This window comes from Microcaecilia unicolor, chromosome 10, assembly GCF_901765095.1.
Source record: "Microcaecilia unicolor chromosome 10, aMicUni1.1, whole genome shotgun sequence".
NCBI classification, from domain to species: Eukaryota; Metazoa; Chordata; class Amphibia; order Gymnophiona; family Siphonopidae; genus Microcaecilia; species Microcaecilia unicolor.
This window is the reverse complement of record NC_044040.1, coordinates 207,766,899-207,786,722: the sequence shown is the minus strand read 5'-3', so window position 1 is coordinate 207,786,722 and position 19,824 is coordinate 207,766,899. Positions and strand designations below refer to the sequence as shown.

At 42.1% G+C, this 19,824-nt stretch overlaps 1 protein-coding gene across 6 annotated transcripts in view; it reads right to left on the bottom strand.

Annotated features, from left to right (window-relative positions):
- ACAP2 (ArfGAP with coiled-coil, ankyrin repeat and PH domains 2) overlaps positions 1-19,824 on the bottom strand; it is a 160,869-nt gene that overhangs the window by 69,364 nt on the left and 71,681 nt on the right. For 5 of the 6 annotated variants that reach the window (XR_003943647.1, XM_030217153.1, XM_030217155.1 and 2 more), the window contains exons 7-9: positions 11,574-11,618; positions 6,386-6,481; positions 2,351-2,425 (exon numbers count right to left, since the gene is read on the bottom strand). Coding sequence is in view for 5 of the 6 variants with exons in the window: in XM_030217153.1 (XP_030073013.1) it covers positions 2,351-2,425; positions 6,386-6,481; positions 11,574-11,618 (216 nt within the window). In the remaining variant the exon portion in view is untranslated. The remainder of the gene's footprint in view (positions 1-2,350; positions 2,426-6,385; positions 6,482-11,573; positions 11,619-19,824) is intronic. The other variant, XM_030217157.1, reaches the window with a different exon arrangement.

Genomic DNA, 19,824 nt, shown 5'->3' with positions numbered 1-19,824 from the left:
CTTCTTCCTGAGCCACTCCTTTGTTGCCTTGGCTGTATGTTTTGGGTCATTGTCGTGCTGGAAGACCCAGCCACGACCCATTTTTAAGGCCCTGGCGGAGGGAAGGAGGTTGTCACTCAGAATTGTACGGTACATGGCCCCATCCATTCTCCCATTGATGCGGTGAAGTAGTCCTGTGCCCTTAGCAGAGAAACACCCCCAAAACATAACATTTCCACCTCCATGCTTGACAGTGGGGACGGTGTTCTTTGGGTCATAGGCAGCATTTCTCTTCCTCCAAACACGGCGAGTTGAGTTCATGCCAAAGAGCTCAATTTTTGTCTCATCTGACCACAGCACCTTCTCCCAATCACTCTCGGCATCATCCAGGTGTTCACTGGCAAACTTCAGACGGGCCGTCACATGTGCCTTCCGGAGCAGGGGGACCTTGCGGGCACTGCAGGATTGCAATCCGTTATGTCGTAATGTGTTACCAATGGTTTTCGTGGTGACAGTGGTCCCAGCTGCCTTGAGATCATTGACAAGTTCCCCCCTTGTAGTTGTAGGCTGATTTCTAACCTTCCTCATGATCAAGGATACCCCACGAGGTGAGATTTTGCGTGGAGCCCCAGATCTTTGTCGATTGACAGTCATTTTGTACTTCTTCCATTTTCTTACTATGGCACCAACAGTTGTCTCCTTCTCGCCCAGCGTCTTACTGATGGTTTTGTAGCCCATTCCAGCCTTGTGCAGGTGTATGATCTTGTCCCTGACATCCTTAGACAGCTCCTTGCTCTTGGCCATTTTGTAGAGGTTAGAGTCTGACTGATTCACTGAGTCTGTGGACAGGTGTCTTTCATACAGGTGACCATTGCCGACAGCTGTCTGTCATGCAGGTAACGAGTTGATTTGGAGCATCTACCTGGTCTGTAGGGGCCAGATCTCTTACTGGTTGGTGGGGGATCAAATACTTATTTCCCTCTGCAGAATGCAAATAAATTCATATACTTTCCACAATGTGATTTTCCGGATTTAATTTGTGATGTGCTATCTCTCACTGTTACCAATAACCTACCCTTCAATTATGGGCTGCTCATGTCTTTGTCAGTGGGCAAACTTACAAAATCAGCAAGGGATCAAATACTTATTTCCCCCACTGTAGTTCGTGTGGATGGCCAGACTAGATAGGATGTATGAAGTTGCTTTTTAATGTATTTATAAATGACCTAGAGATGGGAATAACTAGTGAGGTAATTAAATTCGCCGATGACACAAAATTATTCAGGGTCGTCAAGTCGCAGGAGGAATGTGAACGATTACAGGAGGACCTTGCGAGACTGGGAGAATGGGCGTGCAAGTGGCAGATGAAGTTCAATGTTGACAAGTGCAAAGTTATGCATGTGGGTAAGAGGAACCCGAATTATAGCTACGTCTTGCAAGGTTCCACGTTAGGAGTTACGGATCAAGAAAGGGATCTGGGTGTCGTCGTCGATGATACGCTGAAACCTTCTGCTCAGTGTGCTGCTGCGGCTAGGAAAGCGAATAGAATGTTGGGTGTTATTAGGAAGGGTATGGAGTCCAGGTGTGCGGATGTTATAATGCCGTTGTATCGCTCCATGGTGCGACCGCACCTGGAGTATTGTGTTCAGTACTGGTCTCCGTATCTCAAAAAAGATATAGTAGAATTGGAAAAGGTACAGCGAAGGGCGACGAAAATGATAGTGGGGATGGGACGACTTTCCTATGAAGAGAGGCTGAGAAGGCTAGGGCTTTTCAGCTTGGAGAAGAGACGGCTGAGGGGAGATATGATAGAAGTGTATAAAATAATGAGTGGAATGGATCGGGTGGATGTGAAGCGACTGTTCACGCTATCCAAAAATACTAGGACTAGAGGGCATGAGTTGAAGCTACAGTGTGGTAAATTTAAAACGAATCGGAGAAAGTTTTTTTTCACCCAACGTGTAATTAGACTCTGGAATTCGTTGCCGGAGAACGTGGTACGGGCGGTTAGCTTGACGGAGTTTAAAAAGGGGTTAGATAGATTCCTAAAGGACAAGTCCATAGACCGCTATTAAATGGACTTGGAAAAATTCCGCATTTTTAGGTATAACTTGTCTGGAATGTTTTTACGTTTGGGGAGCGTGCCAGGTGCCCTTGACCTGGATTGGCCACTGTCGGTGACAGGATGCTGGGCTAGATGGACCTTTGGTCTTTCCCAGTATGGCACTACTTATGTACTTATGTACTTATCTGTCATTTTCTCCATTTTTCTGGCAGGACTTTAGAGAAAAAATTTTTTTAGCTGTTTTAATGAAGCAGTGCTCTGCTGAACACCAATACACACACCTGTGTATACAAGACTCACAAGTACCTTTTGTTGAATAGTTGAATGTTTGTGCTCCATTTCTCTCTTCTCCTTTACAGCATCCACAACTAGCTGGTCCAGCTGAACAAAGGGAGGAAAAAAAGATTTTTTTTTAAATAGTTGATAATTATTGGTTCTTTTTAAAGTAAAGGTTTTGAGTTATGAAAAAAAAAAATAATGCATTTAGAATGAATCTCTAGTGCTCAACTGTTTGCTGAACTCCAAATCATGAACATACCAATCTACAAAACAAAGTTACACTTGGAAAGGTCACCAGCCAAGACACAGTAAAAGAAAATGTTTCTCATATACTGCAGTAGAATCACAGGATTGAAAGACAAAGCTAAATGGAAGCCCCGTTTGCAGACTGGATGCCCACTGACCTAGTTTCTATTATTTTATGTTCCTTATTATCCTCTGTGTGTTGATCCCCCTAATGCGAATGTTGTATATGGCACAATGAAAAGATAAAAAGAAGAAAAATACTCGTTAAGCAGTTCTTAGTTTTAGTTAGTTACTAATCTGCTGGGATGAGGGGTATTTACTAGAAAAAGGGGAAAAATATGGACATAAAATGTAAAAACTTCACAGGTTTTGTATACTTTTTAGTTTGAGTTTTTACTGAAAGTTTACACAACATTATTGAACAGAATTAAACATCTGGATAAGGTGGCGCTTTTGGGAAAAAAAAAAAAAAAGTATCATACTAGGACTCCCTTTGAAGAATGATCCTTTTCAGTGTCTTGGGGGTCATATCTCTAAGTCGGTTAGTTTTGTGCATACCTAGACTACAATGATCCTAATTCCTAGCAGAATATGAATATGAGCTCACCCTGTCAAATTTAGTGGTAATCATCATCGTATCTTAGCATTAAGGCATTCTGGAGCTACCATACACTGTATTACCGCTGACAGGGTGCCATATTCAAAGGTGCAAGAAAGCCAAGAATGAAATCAGACTACTCTGCTCCCAAACTTTGCTGAGGAAGCTGCAAGTAACAGTGAGTGTATGTTTGCAACTTTCTAGCTAAAGATGTGGTTTTCAACTCTTGCCCATCATGCTCCCACAAAAATATGTTGAGTATTATGTATCTTTCAAAAATCCTATAATAAGCAAAAACAAAAGCCAAAATCTAACACATTAATAGGAAAAAGCGAAAAAAATGTAGTACAGAATATAAATGAAACAAGCAAATACCGAAAAGACTCAAATTGAGGATGCAGAATCAAATTTAGACATCCAAACTTTAGAGTGACTGGTTCTATTAAGAGGACAATTTTCAAACAGAATTTTGTCCATGTAACTTAAGCAGTTACTCAGGCTGAAAAGTATCCTTCCCTCAATATCAAACGTACATTTTGCCATCACAAAGTAAGCAGGGACAGGAGGAGGTAGTGTGTATACTTTGCACTTGTTATAAAGCGGATACAAAGTCTGTGCACAGTTCTCATCACCCCAAATTTTCCCAGGAAAATTCTACAAGGCATTTCCCCTTTAAAATTAATTTGGAGATCCCTGGATAGAGCCTACCCGCAGACCTGTAATTTATGTGATGTTTTAAACTGACTTCTATATATGGAAATTTATTTTGAGTGCACAATCCTCCTGCGCAAGTGTAAAAATAATATTTCATATGTGTAACACATATTTCATACCATCAAACAGGCATACTTTCTAAATTCACACTGTTGAAGAAGCACTCAAGGGGATTGTTTTGGGTTCTTCTTGAAAACATGTAATACCAACACAGACAGTATGCCTCCAATATTATGAAATCTGATTTACTAAAGCATTCTGGACTTTAAAAATGCAAGGGAACCAATGGTGCTGTACTTTCTTCTTACAGAAAACATAAGAAGTAGATGAACAGAAAAACAGTGCATGTACGATAGGCATTTCCCAGGGGTGGAGAACAGGCAGAGAGGGGGAACAGGATGGAGACCGGCATTTATGCATGTATTTCTTAACACACATGCCTATGCGCCAGTTCTTTCCAGAACGTAAACTCGATTACACCTGCGTCAAAACATAACACAGTAACATAGTAGATGACGGCAGAAAAAGACCTGCACGGTCCATCCAGTCTGCCCAACAAGACAACTCATGTGTGCTACTTTTGTGTATACCCTACTTTGATTTGTACCTGTGCTCTTCAGGGCACAGACCATATAAGTCTGCTCAGCACTATCCCCGCCTCACAACCACCAGCCCCGCCTCCCAACCACCGGCTCTGGCACAGACCGTATAAGTCTGCTCAGCACTATCCCCGTCTCCCAACCACCGGCTCTGGCATAGACCGTATAAGTCTGCCCAGCACTATCCCCACCTCCCACCACCGGCTCTGGCACAGACCGTGTAAGTCTGCCCAGCGCTATCCCTGCCTCCCAACCTCCAGTCCCGCCTCCCACCACTGGCTCTGGCACAGACCGTATAAGTCTGCCCCGCACTATCCCCGCCTCCCAACCTCCAGCCCCGCCTCCCACTACCAGCTCAAAGCAAGCGATAGCTTAAGTGACTACTATCCCTGGGGTAATTTTAAAAGGCACATAGGTATATATACTGCACATATTTTACGAAGGCAACATATACACTTACATGCCCTGACAGCTTATGAAATTATTCCCTTATGAAGAGGATAAAGAAATGTTCAACATGATGTGGATACTGAGACGCTTAAGACCATATCTCCCCTTGAATACATTCCGGAACTTGGTACAATCCACGGTACTCACTCACACCGACTACTGCAATAGTATCTGCTTAGGCTGCAAGACCCATATCCTGAAAAAACTTCAGACTGTCCAAAATACAGCAGCAAGACTCATTTTTGGCAAACCACAATTTGAATACGCCACACCTCTTCGTAAAAAACTTTACTGGCTTCCTATTCGAGAACGTATCAACTTCAAGGTCCAAACGTTAATCCACAAGATTATCCATGATGAATCCCCGGGCTATATGCTCAATCTGATTGACCTTCCCACCAGAAACATGTCTGAAACTTCGCGAACTTACCTCAACCTACATTACCCCAATTGCAAAGGAATCAAGTACAAAACATATTATGGATCCAACTTCTCCTTCTTAGGCAGCCAACTCTGGAATGCCCTCTCCAGACCTATCCGTTCAATCAGTGAATACCTTCCCTTCCGGAAATCGCTAAAAACCCAACTGTTCAAGCAAGCCTACCCAAATGACCCAAACTAACCCTACAAACCCATCTAACAACACATATCCAAGAAACGACAATGACCAAGATTACATCTCCCATCTAACAACACATATCCAAGAAACGACAATGACCAAGATTACATCTCCCATCTAACAACACATATCCAAGAAACGACAATGACCAAGATTACATCTCCCATCAAATTCCCTATCCCCATCCCGTACACCACCTTCCCTCTCTTTCAGCATTCTAATATACTTAATTTATATTCTCTCTAGAAACACTATGTAACCACTATTACTATTTAAGCTGCATTGAACCTGCTTTGAGTGGAAAAGCGCAGGGTACAATGTAATAAATAAATAAATAAATAATCTCCAACACTTGTTCTGTTACGTAGCTTCAGATAGAAACTTTTCCTGTCCAAAAACATGATTATCTTCAAGGACACAGTTACTTATAGCAACAATGAATATGGAAATCTGTCAGCTGCCAGCATCAAAAAGCACAGTTAAATGTTACTGTGAGAACACAATCTGTGCCCCTGCAATGTATTTTTTAAATTAGAAACTTGAGAAGCACTAAAAAAAAAAAAAAAACATTTGCAGAATTACTCTGAATGAAATTCAATCCCTAAGAAACATTTCATCCTTTTCAGTTTTCCTTGCCTTCCCTTAAAATGAAATAATGTATGTACAAGCATTCAATAAAAATCAGTTCTAACCAAATTAGCCACAGGGGCTTCACAGATCCAATTTTCCACTAAAGCTGTGTTTAATATGGTGATGCACTGCAATGAATTAAAAAAAAAAAAAGGTACTACACATAAAACAATATTTAATGGCATTCACTTTTCTTGCAATTTTACCTGTGCTCCCAGCTCCTTCATATAGGGCTCAAGCTCACTGAACAAATCATAGCCCTGATGGAAGAAAGCTAGGTGGGCATACATAAAGGACAGCATCTATAATAAAGCAGAAAAAAAAAGAGTTTTAGAAATACGGTTGAAAATGTTATACTTGAGTAAAAGAACATGAGCTAATCTGCTGACCAGAAAAAAAAAACCCTACGGAATTTCGCAGCTCATTTAGGGCCTCTTTTACAAAGCGTGCTCCCGGGATGGCAATGTCAACAAAGCCAATTCACTTTGAGTGGGCTTTGTAGAGACTGAAAGCAAACCTGAATTATAGCAATTAAGGTATGTTAGGAATGTCCAGCAAATGGCACCCAAGTCAATAGCAGAAACTCTGATTGGGAACTGCAGAACAGAGAAGCTTTGGCCTTCACTCACATACTGAAAATTTCTCCCAGCAGTTTCTTAAGCCTTCATTCGGCTAAAGGAAATACCTTATGATCTGCTTTATTTGATATTCCCGCATAGCATCGGAATGATCTCTTAGTAAGGAAGGGTATTTTCTGACACCTCTTGCATATTGCTGTTCTACTGTGGACAGATTTGATGGTTTTCTAATCTACACTCGACTCAATTTCAGGTACAACTTCTTCTGCTTCCCTGGGGCACTGTGTCGAAGTCTTCATATGTATTTTTTGTTGTTGTTGTGTCTTTTCCATTTTGACTAAAATAGTAAGCTTCAAGGATTAGCACCATCTATGGTATGCACTGTGTATATCTGGTATAAGCTACACAAATGATTACAGCTAAGGGCATTATACCAGAGCATCCAAAAACATTCATTCCAAACAGTAATGCAATGGAAGAGGAACATTTAACCATACCACTACATGTCTCCAAGTTGAGATATTTTTGGAAGAACATTTTGCTTTAGCAATGCAAAGCCTGATTTTGTCTCAGTTAGAGACTCTGGAGTTTCATCTAGGATACAGAAGAAACCTCAGCTTTTATAAAACAGCTGCCAGACTGATTTTAGCATCAAAACGTTTGACCAAGTCATTCCCTTGTGTTTGAGGCTTTATTAGCTTCCAGTGCAGGTGAATAATATGGTGCTTGGTGCTTCATTTTTAACACCCTTTATGGAGTAGCACTCATTCATCTAATTTTTTTTTTTTTACATTTGTACCCCGCGCTTTCCCACTCATGGCAGGCCCAATGCGGCTTACATGGGGCAATGGAGGGTTAAGTGACTTGCCCAGAGTCACAAGGAGCTGCCTGTGCCGGGAATCGAACTCAGTTCCTCAGTTCCCCAGGACCAAAGTCCACCACCCTAACCACTAGGCCACTCCTCCACTACAATTCATTTTGTAATTCATTTGGTATCTATTTCTTCTGGTTTAAAAAACAAACTTTTCAATCAACTGATCTTTATTGCATTTTCTCCCATGTAAGCGCATCTATTTAAAAAAGTATCTTTTTTGAAGGCTTACCTTCATTCATTAAGCAGTAGAAACATTTAAAAACCCGGAGTAATATTATGATGTTTTTTTTTCTTTTCTTTTTTTTCAATTTCAAAAGTGTTTATTAAGATTCAAGGTAGAAACATAGCAACAGTAATATTGTCACAACCCCAACAGTGTTGTAGCAAGCTCATAATACAAAGCCAATTACAGTCAGTTTATCCCTTCAACATCTGACCCCCCAATCCACCCCCCATCCCATGACCCCCCCCCCCCCCTCCCTAACCCCCTATCAATCCTCAAAGAGCAGATGGAGAAGAATCGGGACAAGCAGTCCACGTCACATTCGGGTCCCAAATATGCGAATAAGTCAACCACTGTCCAGTACACATGGCTGTTAGTTTGGAGATCAGATGAATATTTGCCGTTGAATCACATCCAAACCCGGTAAGGTAGATTGGTGCTCGCTACGGCATGGAAACAATTTGCCCACCACAAACATATTATGATGTTCTAAGGTTAACAGACCTCTCATTTGATTTATTTGATTTATATTTTGTACTTTTATCGTGAGCCGCTTTGGACCAAATTCTTGGGATTAAGTGGGGCTACAAATATGAGAATAAAACTAAGACTTCTCTCCAACACCTACTGTAGCCATTCATTTCTAAGAATTCAAGATTTATTCATTTCGATGACGTCACCAAAAAAATAAATAAAATTACTGAGCTGGCCTGGAGGTCCAGATGGTAAGTGCTGCACACCACCATGTGAGTGAGTCTCGATTACCAAGCTGGGACTTTAAATACCTGAGGGGGAACTTTTACAAAGATGCGGAACATACGGGCATCTCTAGCATTTAGTGCACGCTTATTTTTAGCGTGCGCTAAAAACACTAGCACACCTTTGTAAAAGGCCCACCGAGTTAGAAAGGACAGCACATGTAGCAAAGACAACATTCACAGCTCCTGGAGGGGGAAGTTGTGGTCATTGTGTGGGAGCGAAGCTTAGCCAGGATCAAAATCCATGGTTGTAAGGGAGCTAGGCTACACAGCCCTCGACCTAAGATTGGTTAGGCAATGATGACACAACCAAGTAAGTCTGAGTTCAGATCAATAGCTGGTTCTGATGGAGCTGTCAAGTCAAAAAAGGCTCTATCGTCTTTGCTGCCTTATTTGTCTGATTTTCATACATGGCTCCTCCAACACCATACTGTGTGATTATCACCTCCAAATACAGCCTGTGAGTTTTGGAAACAGATGGCTGCCCCACAGACATCTTTCCATTCCTCTTTCAGTCTGTAATGTTTTGGACATAGGAGACACCTGACAATTACACAAATACCCAAGAAATTCAAAACATAAGGCAAACATTGTTATTTTTATGCTTTCCAGATTGCAAGAGCTCTCTGCATGTACACAATTACACTGCTTGCAGCTAGCGAAATATCAAGGAGCAGAAGAGGACACGACTAGATGGGCTGGAATATCCAGGCAACACAGGCAAGGAAGAGCAGGGCCAGTGCTAGAAAAAAGTAACCAGGGCAACTGCTCTGGACACCAAGCCTGCCCCGTAGCTGAAGGTAGAGCCTGCAGGTAGGCTTGGGGGATCCTTTCCCAGTTTCTGGCTTAGGCCCCTAAAGGCTGACCAAAACCAGTAATTTTGGTTTCAACCAAAACCGAATATGCAGAGGAAATCCACTGCTCGGTTTCAGCCAGAACCAAAACCAAAAGTATGGCTATGGCCTCCTCCCCTCTCCTGCTGCCTCTGCCACAAGCCTCTCACCACACCCAGGACAAAAAAAAAAAAACAGACCTGTCCTGTCCCACCCCCTGCCACCCACTAACTCCACCCGTCCTCCCCTGGCCTACCTTCCAAAGGCCCTGATGGTCTAGTGGCTTCTTTGGGGGAGGGGCATCCTGCGTTGCTCCTACCCTTGGTAGCTCCGTACTCCAAAATGGCGGCCCAGACATCCCACAGCAGCCTCGCGAGATTACCACATGAGATTGCAGCCATTTTGGAATTAGGAATAGCATAAGCAGGAGACTATAAATACTAAATCATATCAATAATAACTGTACTTACGAGTGAGCTCCATTCCATCTTAAAGGGGACACTGCATGCCTTATCTCACTAGACTTCTCAGCTGCTTTGGATTTAAATTGATCATTCCCTCCTCCTTGCCTGCCTTTCCACTATAGGCTTATCTGGGACCGTGCTTCAATGGTTTACATATTTTCTCTCTGGTAGAACTTTTTCCGTCTCCTTTTCTGCTGCTGTCTCTGATGATTTCCCAGTTTATTTATTTATTTGTAGCATTTATACCTCGCTCTTCCCCGCTCGATAGCAGGTTCAGTGCGGCTTACATGGTATGGTACAAAGTAACACAGCTAATACAAAGTATGGAACAAAGTATCAGAGATGACACAGTTACATAGAGTAGGACAACAGTAAGAGATGTGTAGTCCCCCCAAGGATCAATATTATCCTCTTTAATATTTTCTTGCAGTTACACTGGTTACTGGTAAAATTTAGAATCTGGTTTAAGATACTTCTCATAGCGCGGACGGCACTACACATGGGATCTCATCTTTCATCCCTGACTATTCTTTACAACTTGTCTCATTCTCTACAGTCACACAATGTCCATCATCTAGTGCTACCGTCACCCAAGTTTGCTTGCTACGAATCGACTAGACCATCTGCATTCTTTTTTCTAGCGTCTAGTCTTTGGAACAATCTACCTCCGAGCATCAGATATGAACTTTCCCTAACAAGGTTTAAGTTGCTACTGAAGACCCATTACTTTCTTTCCTTGTTGCTTCTCCCTTATAGACCTTCTCGATCCCTATGTTCTTCACAGCAAGATCTCTTGATTGTTCCATCACTAAGTGAAATTCCCTCAGCTACTTCACGTTGCTTTTTTTCTCCTGCAGGCTCCCCAACAATGGAATCATTTACCTGAGAGCCCAAAGACTTCCCCTTCCCTATCCCAATTTACAACTGAGCTAAAAACGTACTTTTTTTGGAGGCTTATGGTCATTAGCTGGATTAGCCTGAAACACTTGTAGTCCTCATTGTATTCTTTTCTTCTGTAGCATTTTCCTCTCCCCATCTCTTTTTTCCCTATCAGCGATTGTAGTTCCTCCGTTCCCCTATTGTACCAGTCTTTTCTTACTATGTAGTATATCCTCAGTCTACTGTTTTCCCTTCCCCCCTGAAATTGTAAGCTGCCTAGATACTTCGATGGGCGGGATAGAAAGTCCCTATTAAACTTGAAACTAACTACTACTTAGATCTGTCACTAACAGCCTGCATGACCACACCGAGATACAACCTGTTGTCCTAAACCTTATTATTTTTAATACTTTTTGTTCGTTTACTACTAAAGCATGAATGAGTTCTTTTCCATTTAATTGAAGTTCCTTTCATCTCTTCTTTTGATTTTATTACTGTAAATCCTCTTGACCTATTGTTAGTAAAGGCGGTATAACAAATTTTAGAATAAAACAAACATGAGGCAGTCATCCCATCTCTCCTATCTGACAGGTATGTAAATTTCTTTCTACATTTGGTTCCTATTAAAACTACAACCTTCCATAATATAGGAGCTGCTTCTCAAGTTGTAAATGAAGAAAACAGAGTTCAGAGAATCTGTCAGGTACAATGTTAATATTCTCATGTGGTCTACTTTAAGAAAGTTAGTTTTTATAACTTGAAAGATTTGGATTTGAAGAGCTTACCGATTTTAAAATCTCAGATCGCCGTTTCGATTGTAGAACATTGATCTGAAAGCAAACAGAGATATGTGACACAGCTACAGTTTAACTCCATTTGTAAATCTATAACGAGATTAAAACCTACACTATTTCATGAGCAATTTCCCCTTGGTCTACACATTCGTCACTGCTCCCAACTTATTTAAAATGTCCCAAAACATACACATCTGTCAAATATAAAATCAAGAATATTTTAACACATCATTCCTTTGCGATTCTTTCAAATCTGCAGTCTATGACCTCTATTACTAGACATGACACAAACTGAATTGTGGAAAATATGCTCTAGCAAGACATTGTCAATTCTGATTACTACTACTACTATTTAGCATTTCTATAGCGCTACAAATCATACGCAGCGCTGCACAAATATAGAAGAAAGACAGTCCCTGCTCAAAGAGCTTACAATCTAATAGACAAAAAATAAAGTAAGCAAATCAAATCAATTAATGTGAACGGGAAGGAAGAGAGGAGGGTAGGTGGAGGCGAGTGGTTACAAGTGGCTACGAGTCAAAAGCAATGTTAAAGAGGTGGGCTTTCAGTCTAGATTCAAAGGTAGCCAAGGATGGGGCAAGACGTAGGGGCTCAGGAAGTTTATTCCAGGCGTAGGGTGCAGCAAGACAGAAGGCGCGAAGTCTGGAGTTGGCAGTAGTGGAGAAGGGAACAGATAAGAAGGATTTATCCATGGAGCGGAGTGCACGGGGAAGGACGAGTGTGGAGAGATACTGGGGAGCAGCAGAGTGAGTACATTTATAGGTTAGTAGTAATCCTCTAGATTAAACAAATGGGTATGATTTTCAAAAGAAACCAAAATGTGCAAATTAGCCTGGTCGTTCAATATATCTGATGAACATTCACCGTTTACTTGAATAAGGTAAGGTGGGCCGTGATGTATATGGCATACTACCACACAAAACTCTTGTTTCAATATCTAGGCCCCTCAGAGCTGAGGTTCACTGGGACATCACACATCATGAGAAAATTCAACAAGACAAAACATTCTTTCTGATTTTCCTATGAAGAAGAAAATGATGACGAGCCAGACTATTTATTAGCAAGGTCACAATAAAGAAATTAAACTAAATTAACCCCTTAGTGTCCAATGTTCCCCCGTAATAAGCCATTTGGGAGCATTGGACACTAATTAACTACTAAAAAAAGGGGAAAAAAAAGCTAGTTAGAACATTAGAGAGTTCTAGCAACAAAAAGATGAGCTGGAAGGGAGAGTCAAGATGGTGCTGTACTGAGAGGTTGCGCATGTGGTACCTCCTGCACTTTGACGAAGTTCCTGCTGAATCAGGAGCAAGAGGTGATGAAAAGTTCATGGATTTCCCACTACCCCAGCTTCTACTCCCGCGATGAGGCAGGTGACACTGGAGCGGTATTGAGTTCCTTCTGGTCCTGCGACACCTTCTCCTTCTCCCGCACTTCTAGCAGAAGCAGCAGGCAGCAGTTTGAATGGGGCTTCACTAAACCCTTTTGAATGGGCAGCATCCATGCAACCAGGAAGCAGCTTCGTGGCAGGCCAGAGTTCGGCGGAGGCATCCCATGCCGTGAAGGGGGGCTGCCTGCCACAATTTCAGTTCCGATTTTGAAGGAAGATCAGTCTCAGCTGGCTACAACCAGAGTCCTTGGGCAGGAAAGTGTGAGTAGCTTGGTTACAGCTAAGAACCAGGCTGCCTCTGTTTTTTGAGATCTGGGCTTTAGAGAGACCTGCCGCCAGGGGATGCCATTAACAACACACATTCTTCCTTATTAGCTACAATTAGACAGAATACAAAAGATATGGCAATTTTTTCTGAACAGGCTCAGGTTACCAGCCAGCAGCTCTCAGAAACTGAAACTTTAAAAATTAAGGTGCAGGCTTTGGAAAGTTTGGAAGTAGTCTCTCTTAAGGACAGAAATGTCACTCATCACCGGTTGGAGTATATGGAGAACCAGATCAGAAGACACAATTTAAGATGTTACATTTTCTTAAGTCTCTTCTTGTTTCTATATTGGATATGCTGAAAAAATATTTGGTGGAGGCCCTAAAGTGGCCTGCAGATTCATTGCCCCCTATCACTAGAGCCCAACATATCCTGGGTATAAGGAAATCAGATGGTCAGAGAGGGAGCAATATGAATCCGACATTTTTGGAATACTCATTGAATGTTATTACACAGAGAACTACGCTGGTGGTATCCTCTGCACATGAACCAGAACACAATACTGTTTTAAGACTTTCCTTTAGATACATTGTTTTTGGGTCTCAAATAAGAGAGTGTTTCCAGATTTGGCGAGAGAGACACAGATGAGGCACAAGGCTTTCCTGACCCTTCTGTCTAGTGTTCAAGCCTTGGGTGCTAACTTTGAGACTGGTAGCATGGAATGTTGCAACTAACTGGGCTTCTACCAGGTACTTGTGACCTGGATTGGTCACTGTTGGAAGCAGGATACTGGGCTAGATGGACCATTGGTCTGACCCAATATGGCTATTCTATGTTCTTTGTGTATTATTTTTGAGGTTAAACAATTTCAGTTTTTTTACCCTAAGCAACTGGAAGATTTTTTAAGAGCTAAGGAGGATATTGATGTTACTATGTAGTCCCATATGTTCACTGTTAGGGTTGGCTGGGGAGGGTGCTCAAGAAGCTAATCTCTCTACATTAGATTATTGGAGTGGGAGGAGTGGCCTAGTGGTTAGGGTGGTGGACTTTGGTCCTGGGGAACTGAGTTTGATTCCCACTTCAGGCACAGGCAGCTCCTTGTGACTCTGGGCAAGTCACTTAACCCTCCATTGCCCCATGTAAGCCGCATTGAGCCTGCCATGAGTGGGAAAGCGCAGGGTACAAATGCAAGAAAAATAAAATAGATACTATTTGAGATTCTACATAGAATGTTGCTATTCCACTAGCAACATTCCATGTAGAAAGCTGCGCAGGCTTCTGTTTCTGTGAGTCTGACGTCAGACTCACAGAAGCAGAAGCCTGCGCGGCCACATTGCTGATCTGCAAGGGCCGACTTCTACATGGAATGTTGCTAGTGGAATAGCAACATTCCATGTAGAATCTCAAATAGTAGCAACAGTGGAGGAGTGGCCTAGTGGTTAGGGTGGTGGACTTTGGTCCTGAGGAACTGAGTTTGATTCCCACTTCAGGCACAGGCAGCTCCTTGTGACTCTGGGCAAGTCACTTAACCCTCCATTGCCTCAGGTACAAATAAGTACCTGTATACAATATGTAAGCCGCATTGAGTGTGCCATGAGTGGGAAAGCACGGGGTACAAATGTAACAAAAATAAAAAAAATAAAAAATTATTTCCTATGCTCTCACTTTCCTCTCCTGGACCTAATTTCCTATCTTGTGGATGAGATGAGATTATATTTTATTTTCCTTATTATTAATATTGCTGCTTATTTTTTTTCATCTTATTTCTATTCGTATCCCAGTATTATGGAGATTACTTGTATATTTTGTTTTTAATAATAATTTTTTTAAAACCCTTCTGAAGCACTGAAAGAAAATGTGTTCTGTGTTACAAACAATGTTACACTCAGGCAGTGAAAGGTTTTTGCCTTTTCCAAAAACTGGAAACCCCCATGAATCAGAATGAAGTTATATGACCACTTGTCACATTAAAAGCGCCTGCTCATATTCAGAAAAATTTATGATATACTGTGCTATTATCTTGCAAGCTCTTGTTAGCACATTGAAAACCTGAAACAGTTGTAACGAAGGAATGTCAAAAGAACTTCATTGAAAGAACTGATTGTTGTACGGACCAAAACAGCAGATCCTCAAACAGGGGTCTGGCTAAGTAAACAGTCAAATTATACTTCAAAGAAAGAGAACTAGACTAAAGAGAATCCATGTATTGGGGGGAGGGGGGGAATAGATACTGCAATTGACCTTGAAAGCTTGCATAGCTTTCAAGGGAGTACTCAGAAAACAAATCTGAAGGACAACCTAGCAGAAGGGAGACACAAATTGTAATAAGCGGCTGTACTGAGATGTTTCAACAAATTTTGTATGATCAAGACTTCCAGACTACCACATCAAAGGAACCCTCCTCCTCATTCTCTCTGACTACCTTATTAAAACGGCAACAATTAAAAACGGAAACCTTGGGAGGCATATTTTCGAAGCACTTAGCCTTCCATAGTTCCACAGAAACCTATGGAACTTTGGAAGGCTAAGTGCTTTGAAAATATGCCTTAACTTATCTGCATTTGGCAGCAGCAAGATTTCCTGGAAATACCATCTTAGCAAAATTTCGGCTGACAAGAAACAAAATAAGAGGACATTTTTAAAAAGTTAGTTCTTACATTTAGATCGGTTCTTTATTACCTCAATTTATTTATTTATTGTTCACTTATATCCCACATTTTCCCACTCATGCAGGCACAATGTGGCTTACAAAACATTAAATAAAATTACAAAATAGGAAATTTAGAAAAGTATACAAGGAGTAGGCGGGGGGGAAAGCAACTAACAAGCTTTAACTGTCCTTAATCCCAGAGACCCCTGCTGCCTGCAGAGTGGAGACCTGAGGTTCCAGGGACCCACATCAGGCTTCGAGATTATCCAGTCCAGTATTCATCTCCAGCATCTTGTCAACAGTTTGCTTAGAAAATTCAAAAAGTTGACATACTGAAATCAACAACTACAATTTTCTAAATATCAAACAAAAACTTCTTGGGTAGCATCAATATCTTCTGAAGGGCAAGGAACAACCTGGGGGACAGGAACCCCTGCCATTACCTGGAAGACAATGAAAACCCCTAACTGGGTATTTCTAAGAAGAATTTAGTCTTAACCCTAAAAGTAATGCTTTGATGTTTCTCTCATATATACTATCTGCTACCACATTTGCTTATTTCCGATCTAAGGAAGAAGGGCAACCTTTGAAAGCTAATCAAGAAATGTATTAAGTTATGTCCAATAAAAAAGGTATCATCTTATTTTCTTTTCCATGTTTCATTTTGTTTGATTTCTATTGATAACCTTTAAAAGTGGACTAACACAGCTACCACACCTCTCTGTCTTAACCCTAAAAATGGTAAAAATTCAGAGATTACATCACACTTCCTGGTTGAAGCTGAGTGATTGGGTAGTCCAAAAATGCTATATCAAATCTAATAAATAAACTGCATGTAATGAAAAGCTTCTCAGATGACAGCAAATGACTTTTGGCAAGGAAAAATGTGCTAATGGAACCTTCCTTAGAGGAAACTTGAGCAAAACACAAAACCCCCCACTGACTAATAACCAAGATAAAGGAACTTGAACAGAAGGTATAAATATATATCTAGGAATGGAGGACGGTGTAACGAATAATCGAGAATCCAGCAGCACACAAAGGGAAGGAAACAATTTGTAAAAACTCTTTAAAGGATTAGACTAGCAAACAAGTGGCAAATAAACAAATATAGTGTTACAGCAGGAACTAAATGTCAATCAAAGCTAGACACATGAATGGGTTATGGAGAGGTGCATTAAAATTAAAGGATGACAGTTTGACAGCCGAGGTCCACGACAGTGAATTATGGACAAAATGGTTCACGGCAAACACTGGGAAAACAGACCCAGAGTATTTAAGAAAGAGCTAGAAACAGCTGCAGACTCTGATGTGAGAAGACTTATATGGAAAAGTACAATAAAGTGGCATATGTCATCCACTGGAAACTTTATAAACATTACAACATTGCTGTACTGGAAAAACACTGAGATCATGACCCTAAGAGGCAGATGCAGCAACCAAACGTAAAAAAATCTAAATCGTTAAAGTCCCTAACGATTTTAAAATAACGAAAAATGCACCAAAAAAAAAAGTCACACATGCTGGAATCGGTATTGAAACGTACAATGTATCAAAGAATCACAATACACATCGTTAATCGGCCCCCAAATCATGCGCAGAGCAGCCAAGCGTTATGTTAGCTGCTCTGCGCATGCCACAAACAGTCAAATCACAAGCACATGGCAAATTGAATTGACACATAAAAAAATAAAACTAAAAAAGGATCGGGAGGGGGCAAGGGCGCTCATCAGGAGCGTCCTGTACGGACGGCCTTGCCCCCCCCCCCCCCGCCGCTGCTCCCCACTTTCCGCCGCTCCCCCCACCCCGAAAAAGCAAAATTGTAGCAGCCTCTGCCCCCCTCCCTTCCTCACTACTCTCAGCTCCGCCTCCCGACATCCTCCGTCTGTGCCCCGCCCCCTTTGGGGGTCGTCGCCGCCATTCCCCTTCTCCATCGGGCCCCCCTCCCTCTTACCGGGCCCGTGCAGCGCCTCTCTCCTCTGTCCGAAGGCGCTGCACGGGCAAGAAGAACGCTGAATCAGCTGATGCCTGCCTTCGATAGAGCGTCTTTCTCCTCCTGGGCCCGCCCCTGTCTGACGTCAGTAACCTACGTAGGTTACCGACGTCAGAAAGGGGCGGGCCCAGGAGGAGAAAGACGCTCTATCGAAGGCAGGCATCAGCTGATTCAGCGTTCTTCTTGCCCGTGCAGCGCCTTCGGACAGAGGAGAGAGGCGCTGCACGGGCCCGGTAAGAGGGAGGGGGGCCCGATGGAGAAGGGGAATGGCGGCGACGACCCCCAAAGGGGGCGGGGCACAGACGGAGGATGTCGGGAGGCGGAGCTGAGAGTAGTGAGGAAGGGAGGGGGGCAGGGGCTGCTACAATTTTGCTTTTTCGGGGTGGGGGAGCGGCGGAAAGTGGGGAGCAGCGGCGGGGGGGGGGGCAAGGCCGTCCGTACAGGACGCTCCTGATGAGCGCCCTTGCCCCCTCCCGATCCTTTTTTTATTTTTATTTTTTTATGTGTTTTCTGAGGTCCTTTGGACCAATCACAGCGCTTTTAGCTCTGCTAATGCGCTGGGATTGGCTCAAAGTTTGTTTATTTTTTCACTTAACACTTTTTCCTGCCACGGAGCTGTCCTAACGAGAGGTCCAGACCTCTCGTTAGTTTTCCTGCCTTTTTCCTGCGTAAAGGCAATCGGAAAAGGTTAGTGCATGTCGTTTCAATGGGGTTTTCACACTAATTGCTCATCTCCATTCCGTTTTCGTTAGCTGCTACTGTCGTCGGAAAATAGGCTTAAGTGCATGGAAAGGATCGGAAATTCTTCCCCGAGGGCTCATTTAACGATGAAAAACGTTTAGTGCATCTGCCTCTAAGAGAATTATGGAAAATGAAGAGTAATCTAACAACGAAAACCAGACATTGCGCTAAAGAAAAAATTTGTAAAAAGCACAAGAACAACCTTCATAATCGAAGTGTCAGTGCAAAGTGATTATTCTGTGCATCAAGTGGCGAAAGAGATCTTCAAATACCAAGCGATGCAGTCAGACACCAAAAAAAAAGTGGCAGACCTGATAGACCTAACACCCAGGAATGCTAAAAAATCATCTCGCACATTCCTTAATCTCCATTTCCCCAACTGTAAAGGTCTAAAATACAAATTAATGCAAGCATCAACCTTTTTCCTATATGAGCACACAATTATGGAACGCGCTGCCACGCAACCTAAAACCGATCTATGAACTGACCAACTTCCGCAAACTACTGAAGACCCATCTCTTTGACAAGATATACCACAAAGATCAACACACGTGAAACTCCCCACATATATCCAGAAACGTTTAATAATGCCTCTGTTATATTACTATCATGTATTCCATTACCATGCAACCCAAAATCCTTTTGTAATACCAAATGTCGATTCTCTTCTTATTTCCACTATCCATGATGTATTGTAAGCCACATTGAGCCTGTAAAGAGGTAGGATAATGTGGGATACAAATGCAATAAATAAAATAAAATAAAAATAAAATATTTCCCCCGAACTGTGTGCCACAAGCACCCCTGAATAGGCCTCCTATACATGTTACGTCTTATGAACTCAAGAAGCTCTCTTTGGCACAATGCAAGTACTACAATGGGCGTTAGCAGTAACTTTGGGAGACTGAGATCATACGCCACATACCCTAGCTTAGGAAGAGGTTCATTCCTGTCAGTGTGTGTAGAAAACTAGCCTATTTGAATAAAGCAGTGTGGTTGCCGTAACCGACCTGAAGAAGGTGGCTCTGCCTTCAAAAGCTTGTTAAAAAATGTATTAAGTCAGTCCAGTAACAAAAGATACCACTTCACTATTTATTTGTTGCATTTGTATCCCACATTTTCCCACCTATTTGCAGGCTCAATGTGGCTTACATAGTACCGTGATAGCGATCGCCAATTCCG